This window comes from Kryptolebias marmoratus, linkage group LG15 (assembly GCF_001649575.2).
Source record: "Kryptolebias marmoratus isolate JLee-2015 linkage group LG15, ASM164957v2, whole genome shotgun sequence".
Classification (NCBI taxonomy): Eukaryota; Metazoa; Chordata; class Actinopteri; order Cyprinodontiformes; family Rivulidae; genus Kryptolebias; species Kryptolebias marmoratus.
Genome location: NC_051444.1, coordinates 7,865,966 through 7,874,150, shown reverse-complemented (window position 1 = coordinate 7,874,150; position 8,185 = coordinate 7,865,966). Strand labels below are relative to the sequence as shown.

Below are 8,185 nucleotides of genomic sequence, written 5' to 3'. Positions count from 1 at the left end.
ATCATTGTATCTTGTACCTGTCTGTAATTTTGTTTCTGTAACTTTGTCTGTAATTTTGTTCTGTGTTGTAAAGCACTTTGAGTCGCCTCGTGCTGAAAAGTGCTATATAAATAAATGTACCTACCTACCTACCTATCTACAGCAGTAAGGTATCCTCTTCGAATCTCACCTGAGGCCTTCCTTCGTGGGATTTTTCTGGATACTCCAGTGAATTCCTCTCACATTTCAAAAACATACATGTTGGGTTAATCAGATATTCTAAATTGAACTTAGAGTGAGCCCGATTGATTGTGTGTCTCTGCAACAAACTGGCAACCTGTCCATGGATGAATATAACTTGACAAAGTAGGCACCAAAAATTGATGGATGAGTGAATAAATAGATGGATGGATGAGACATCTTTTGCTCACAACAGTTCTGTTGATATGGGAATAAAAAGGATTTCTTTTTAGGACACTGACAATGACGCAGAATGACTGTATTTACTTGTACTGATCCACGCCTTTGAAGGAAACAAAATAATAAAATGCCTTCCTCTTGTATGGGATTTTCTACACATGTTTGTTCTATAATCACTGAACAACTAAAAATATCATATCCCACTATCCATGTTTACACATAGCATCTGATATATTGTTTCATGATTTTGTTTAGATGTTGGCTTAAAACTTTCATTCACAAGGTGATTTGATTAAAGTTTAGAAAATGGTAGGTTATCAGTCATTGTCATTGTTGTTGTTTTCCTCTATTCTTATTTTTTACCTTTAAACATTTTACAGTAGTACATAGTATGTTAATAACTGCCAAACATTTATTTGTGCTTACTATATGTTTTGCTAGATTTATTTGTTTGAAAGAAAAAAAATGTCTAGCTCAGTGTTGAAAATAACCAGTTTTTGCTATTCATCATTGTTGACAAACACCAGACTGTGCAAGCAAACACTACAAAGAAATAAATGAACAACAGGCCTCATTTACCCTCACTTTCTCTTGATTGTCTTTTCCTGCAATCTCTCTCACTCAGTGTGCCATCTGGATGCACAGATTTGGAATGAGTCTGTTTATTGATGAAAGATAATCAGACTCATATAGGAAAGGTTGTGATGAAGTCTGTGACACCTTCTTATTGCTGGAATAATAAAGAGACAAGAGAAATGCATTTCAACAGTCAGCAGTATTTTGAACTATTAACAGAAAGATTGGATTTGTGTGAACTTTCAGGGAATATAAAGATCCCGTTATGCAAAAAGAAGTTGTCTGTGGCAGTTAAAAAATGCATAATGTCACACCGGCTCCACCTTGTTTCTGGATTTTTCCCTGGTTGTCCTTATGAGACAAGTGGACTTGCAAGTCACTGGAGCCATACAGCCAGAGCTCAGAGAAAACAAAGAGGTTGATATGTTGGCGATATGAGTGGGCTCTGCTTCTTACTCAGTTATTGATGTAAGTAAACAATTTGGAAAAGCAGCAACCTCCCAGATATGAAGAATCTGACAGCAAAGTGTCGGACAACTTGTGCATACTGTAAAGGGTGGATGGATGGATGGATGGATGGATGGATGGATGGATGGATGGATGGATGGATGGATGGATGGATGGATGGATGGATGGATGGATGGATGGATGGATGAATGGATGGATGGATGGATGGATGGATGGATGGATGGATGGATGGATGGACAAAAAACGGCATTTTGGGAGTTATTTCATGTGATTTTTACGTCATAAAGTGAGGCTAAAAATAACCCCTCATACACTCATGCTACATTAAACTCAGGTCAGTCATCTCATGTTTCAACCTCCCATCACGTTACAAAAAAAAAAGCCAGAAAAGCCTCCTCAGCACTGTCAGCCAATTGTTTTTATCATTTCCACCTATAAATAGCACCTCGAGAATCCCCATTCGTTTTGCCCAAACATTAAAGCAAGCATTTCCAACAAATGGGTCTCGTGTTGCAATCATCTGCCAGAGTTTCAGTTAATTATTGTCTCCAATTTTCCTGGAAAAAAACAGCTTCTTTCTAAGATGAAGACTTCAGGAGTAAAAAATAAAAAATCAATTCCATAATTAGATGTTCTGTGCCATACTTTAACACATCCTCCACTTAGTGAAGACCTGAGTTCTGGCCTCTCCTCATGAACCTAATTGCCTAATTAAGAAGGAAATGAGAGACCTAATTCCCAAAGTTGAGATCAGCTTAACATTAATTTAAGGCAAATGTATGTTAAATATGCACACAGCGACTCTAAGAGGGTTGAGAACACTATCTGTTTTTAAAATCATTAAATTACACACAGCTGATTACAAATGTAGACCTCATCACACTGCTGCAGAGCATGATCATTTAAAAGAAAAGTTTACAATAAAAGTGCTGCAAGATCAACAAACCAATAACAGGTTTTAACTTCCTGGTTCATCTTGTGTGTCTCATTTTGAAGTAACTTAAAGGTGATAGAAATGACAATAACCTAAATTATTATACAAGTAGGATGGATTGATTTTAGAATCTCATGTTTATGTTTCAGGGATATATGGAGCAAATGTTCTTGTATCTGTTGTGCAATTACCAAACCACTGAGAAAACATGTTACTCACATTAATCAAAGATACTGCATGTCTATTCATGTCATTCAAAGAATGGTTCATTAGAAATTTTACAAATATGATTAAAAAATGGTGGCTAAATATCACAAGTTATATTTTGCTGTTTGGTTGAAGAAATGAGATGCCCTGAAAGTCTCAGTTATGTATTTATCAAAATAAAACATAAATAAATAAAACAGGAGCCTCACCTCAATCCACTGTCCATTGTTCTGCACCATGAGTACAACACAGGGGTCCGACTTATTCAGCGTGTCGCGGTCCAGCAGACCTTTGCATGAAACCCGCAGCTCCACTTTGGTGACACATGTCGCCGGGCCGCTCAGGCTGGTCGCAGGGGAGGTTGCCTCCTGAACATCATTCATCATGGCTCAAGGTGAGAGGAGCTGCCAACCGGCAGTGCAGTGGGACGAGAAGCTGGTGGTATTGCTCCAGAAGGTGGGATAGGAAGATGAAGCGATCGGTTGCAGGATCTCAGTTATGACTTGGCACACTCACAGAAGATGGACCTCTTTGACTTTGTACAGACGTCACAAGAATAGAGATTCTTGTTGAGTCTCAGGGGACCAAATCAAACTCAAGCTGTTATAACTGTCTGTCAGAGCTGTTCCCTTGTGTAGAGTCTCATCTCACCTCAGTGGTGATATAACACGGGACATGAAGGTCGCAGGCTTTCAGTCTAGGTCAGATTCCTGAAAAAACTCATTTAGGAAGGCTAAACTGAGTTTTTGCTCTTTTTCTAGAATGTCCTTAATTCCAACATTTAAATAAAAGGGAGTCACTCTGACAAAGACATGGTGTTGTTCAAAAGTCTGAAGGCATCCCTAATTTCTTCATATTTTGCTTCCAAAAAACCCAGACTTTCTTTTTTTAAGTGGTCTTGATTACCAGTACAAGAGGCTTTCTGAAGGTCTTTTAAAGAGTGCTCTTTTATAACTGGCTGCTTCTTTTGTTTACTTATTTTCAGTCCAATACCTAATCATTATATTTTTAAAAAGTGTCTTCTTATGTCACTTCAGGTCAGGTGTAAAAAAATTACAATAAAAAATACAACAAAGTCTGGCTTCTTGGAACACGCACACACACACACATATATACATATATAAAGCAAAGATTTTTTTGTATTTGCTTTGACGTCATCTATTTTGCACAGCAAATAATATAAATTGAAATAAACATATTTTTAAAATAGATTTCTTATTTTACCTTCTTTTATTGGAAGAAGTGAAAAGGTTGCATAAAATCTAAAACCTACACAACACCTGGCTGGTTTTAACAAAGACTCAAAGCCAGAACCATCCCAGCCAGCAGCCGCCCTGCTGATGTGTCCATAAACACAACTGTTGACCCGGTTTAACTACAATGAAATGCAAAGAAAGAACCGGAGTGTGGGCTAAATGTGTCCACCAGCACCGTTTGCAGAACGTGTCACATTTTCAGAAGACGGACGTGTTTGTTTTGTTTTATTTTTACTTTCAGCACCTTGGACAGAGTCCGACTTCTGGACAGCCACGAGCCTCGAAACCAGGTTACTCGATCAAATTCACCTTAAAACTTAACTCAAAAAGGCTCTAAATGTACCAAGTATCGTGGTGCCGGTGTCTTATGAAGCAAAACTTGCGAATTCACCACTAAAGCGATAATGAATGCGCGAAGGAGCTGCAAATTGAACCCAACAACTCAGTGAGCGCTGAACAAGAAAAGCTCCTACTCGGTTCGTAAATAATTCATCACTAATCGATTATCTTCGCTAAAAATGTTCAGTGTTGTCAGGCTTGTGTTCATAGCGGAAAATCTGTCTTCAGTGTTCATAACAGAAACAACCTCGACTGGTCTACTTTAATAATTGTGGTGACTGACTTCAAGTCAAACAGATTTTAAAGGTGAAAGCGCGTCAACAACAATAACAACAAACTGAAATACCCGGAAAAAAAAAAAAAAAAAAAAAGCAAGAAACTCTGACCCTACCTGCTGTTGTTCTTTTGCTCATGAACACTTGTTAAATCCGCTCCCACAAAACACTGGTTGATCTTTTTTTGTTATTTTTCCACTAAAACTCATTGGCTCTGCTGGTGAGGAGGGAGTGGGCTCGGCTCGCAGGAGATGGAGAATAGAGGGAGTCCAGATGCTGATGTAAGGGTGGGCTTTTTTTGTTTTTGTTTTTTTCCTGCCGGAACGAGATTACTTCAGTTCGAAACCGAGTGTTTAAAAGGGGGAGAAACAAGTCCGTGGAAGTGCAACAGAGGAGGACATCTGATAGCTCACATTAAACCTGAGACAGATGCAGGGGAATCTCTGCAGATTGTTTCTGTGATTTACTGACAAACAGAACTGTGACCCACAAAGAAATACAAGAAATGCGGGACATGCTGTAGTTTTCTTTTCTCTCCCTCTTTGGGGTTAAAGAGATATTTCGGGTTTTAAAGCGAGGTTTGTTGGAAAGGTTATCTTATCTGCTGTAGGCAGCTCTTTGCAGACCTCAGTTTGGGAAAATAGTTGTTTTGCTTTTGTGCTAATCAAGTCCTACATTTTTTATAGTAGTCCAAATCTTCAATGCATTTTCCCAACATTTTGACTTTATTTATTTTTCATTCATTATACTTTTCATGAATTTAACTTCTTCCAATACCTTCATAAGTTGACTTTGTTGCGTAGCTCCTCCAACAAAAAAATTAAGGATTCCTTTTTTTTCCCTTTTTTTAGCTTCTTCAGCTCACAAACAAGTGGTGACTTCCTCATTACTCATTCCTTTATTCTGACTGGATTGATGAGCTAATGGCTAGTTTAAACATGGCCAAGCCCAAAGTGGATTCCTGAATTTTAAAACAACTCCAGTCTCTAAAATTTCAGAGTGGTTCACATGATAATCTGTTACATTGTCTTTACATCGCCTGCCAGTTTCACAATGTATGCAAAGCTGAAAATGGTGTAAAGGTTTTTAAAATTATAATTGCAATCTTTAAGGATGGGGTTGTTAAAAACAGTGATAATCTGGTTTGGTTATGGTCCCATTCAGACTAGCCATGAGCTTGTCAATATGGTCAAACTGTAGCTCTTTTTCTCCAGACTAAGACTGTTCAGACCTATCTATGTCAGGTAAGATTATTAAGTGTTCATAACCTTTATACAAAATCCCACTGTACAAGATGTATTCTATCTCTTTAAACTTTGTGTACAAGTTGATTCATCCCACTAACTTATCCCATAAATCAACACGATGCTTCATATCTTTACAGACCATATCTAAAGTCAATACTTTAGGACTTTTCTAAGATTTTGCTTATGACTGTGGAAAGCAAAATATATTCCTACAGAACTGTGTTAGTTATGCCTAAGGGTGTACAGTGGAAAAACAAAACAAACTTAGCAGATTTTTGTTAGAGAGAAAAAAATACCACAAAATAAGATGAAATTCTGTTAAAATATCAATGCATTTCTATTCAGTTGCAAAAAGGCTATACATCAATGCTATCAGGCTATTAATATGGGTTGAATAAGTTGTATTGATCTAAAACATATTTGTTAAATTCTTGTGATGATAAAATGTACGATGAATCATCTGATGAGTATGTTTATTTTACATTTAGACACCCTTTTTAAGACTTTCTTTGTGCCACAGCTGGTTAGTTGGGATCAGGTCAAATATTTTAGGCTGATATATTAGGTAGTTTTTTGCTCCAGTAACAATATATTCTTAAAATAAATCACACTATTGCTCAAACATGGACCAACTCTGTTTATCAATGACTTCTGTAAAGCACGATGAGGAACACAGTGCCAGTCAGCTTCATAATGTTAGCATTCATTTCAATATAGATTGCAAAAATCTGCATTCATTATGGCCGATAAGCATTACAGAACAAGACAAGGAAACACACATTTGTTTTAGCTGTCAAAGTCTCTGCTCAGATTAAGTACAGCCTTCTTGTGTTTGGATATCTTTTTTTAACATTATGTAACAACAGGAATTTAAAATGATGGGCCTTATTAAACAAATAAACACTAGAAGACAAGTTGAAGAACTTAAACAAAATCTGTGTTGCTAATTTGGACAGTTTTATGTAGCCTCAGTGATAAAAAAACAAAAACAAAAAAAAAACTAGAAAGCATGTAAGAGTTTAAAGAGTAAGGTTTTTCTCCCAGTCAGATTAAAAATATCCCAAGCTGAATGAATACAGAGGACTTTTCTTTATTAAACACACATGTGTCAATGTTAGTTTGTGAACATGACAGTAAAAATGATCCTGAATCAAGGAATCAATTTTCAATCACTTTACTGCTACTGTATGTATGTTACATAATGCATTGTTTCTACACAGTGTCGGTGCTTGAATCCTTTCTCTGTCCACCCACCAATATATTATTTCCATGAATGCATTTCTAAACATTGCATAACATCGATAGACTGGACTGACATAACAGAAGTGAAGGCCATAGAAGACAAGGCAGGTTTAGAAAAATAATATTAGAATATTAAGTGATCCAATGAAATCAGGAGCCACTCATCTGTAAAACATTAGTATTTAGAGAGTCAAAAAGTTTAGTTTGCATGGCTTTTAACTACAAATGTGGTTAAAACCTTCCTTTAATTCATAAAGGATTTTAGCTCTCATAGACCCAATATGTCCTTCAGAAAGAAAGAAAACATTTTTTTTATTATTATTATTTTACTCGCAGCTTTTCAACTTTGTTTTCAAGAGTTGGAATCTTTGAGAGTATTTCAAAGCAGGCAGGAAGGTCAATCAAATTATTGCAGCAGAATGAAAAATAAAACACTCTCGGCTCTCTGCTTTTTAATTATCTGATCTGTTGAGCTGATCACCATGTGATTAAGAGAAGAAAAAACACATAAAACTTGCTTAGTTTACTCTCACAGTGTAACAGTGTTTATGAGATACTTGGAATAAACAGCACATCAGTGTTTAAATGTCACCTAGACTCCGGCTCTTCCAGCAGTTTTCACCCTCACTGCCCTCACTGCCTCTTCGTGCACGAGCATTCAGAGGTGGGAAGAAATGTCTGCTCCGGGGCACACACCTGAGCCCTGTTACGCCACAGCTCCAAACAACGACCATCTGCTGCTTCATCAGTTCAGCACCTCACAGGACATTTCATGTGTTTACACATGGATTATCTATCCACCCCCCCACCCCCCTCTCTCCTCCTCCCACCCACTGCTGCTTCTCCTCACTCACATCCACTGGTCGGGCTCACTGACCACTTTGCAGACACAATGACTGAAAAAGGAGGATCTCTGAATGTGACCGGACCCTCACTTTCCTCTCAGCCTGTGCTTTTGTGCAACATTATTGACAGTTTTTTTTCCACCAGCAGCTCCTTTAAGTGGAGGTATTTTTGTACAGGGGTATATTTTTGGAAATTTACAGACAGTTTGTCCGGCTCATGACGATGACTGAACTTTTAAGTTTTATTCCTCTCTGTGTTAAACAAGAATTCTACACATTTTCCATTTGGAAACTACATAAAATATGTCTACAAAAATATCTGTAAATTTGCTGTGGTGTTTTTATCATCTGTATGCTGCAAACATCAGGAAAAGAACTACAAAGTCTGAACAAAACA

The 8,185-nt window shown here is 37.3% G+C and overlaps 1 protein-coding gene across 1 annotated transcript in view; it reads right to left on the bottom strand.

Moving 5' to 3' along the window:
* The window catches only part of cpne7 (copine VII), a 29,503-nt gene extending 24,760 nt beyond the window's left edge, over window positions 1-4,743 (bottom strand). The window contains exons 1-2 of the mRNA XM_017404488.2: window positions 4,571-4,743; window positions 2,794-3,119 (exon numbers count right to left, since the gene is read on the bottom strand). Coding sequence (XP_017259977.1) covers window positions 2,794-2,970 — 177 coding nt within the window. The 5' untranslated portion in view covers window positions 2,971-3,119; window positions 4,571-4,743. The remainder of the gene's footprint in view (window positions 1-2,793; window positions 3,120-4,570) is intronic.
* Between the last annotated feature and the right edge of the window lie 3,442 nt (window positions 4,744-8,185).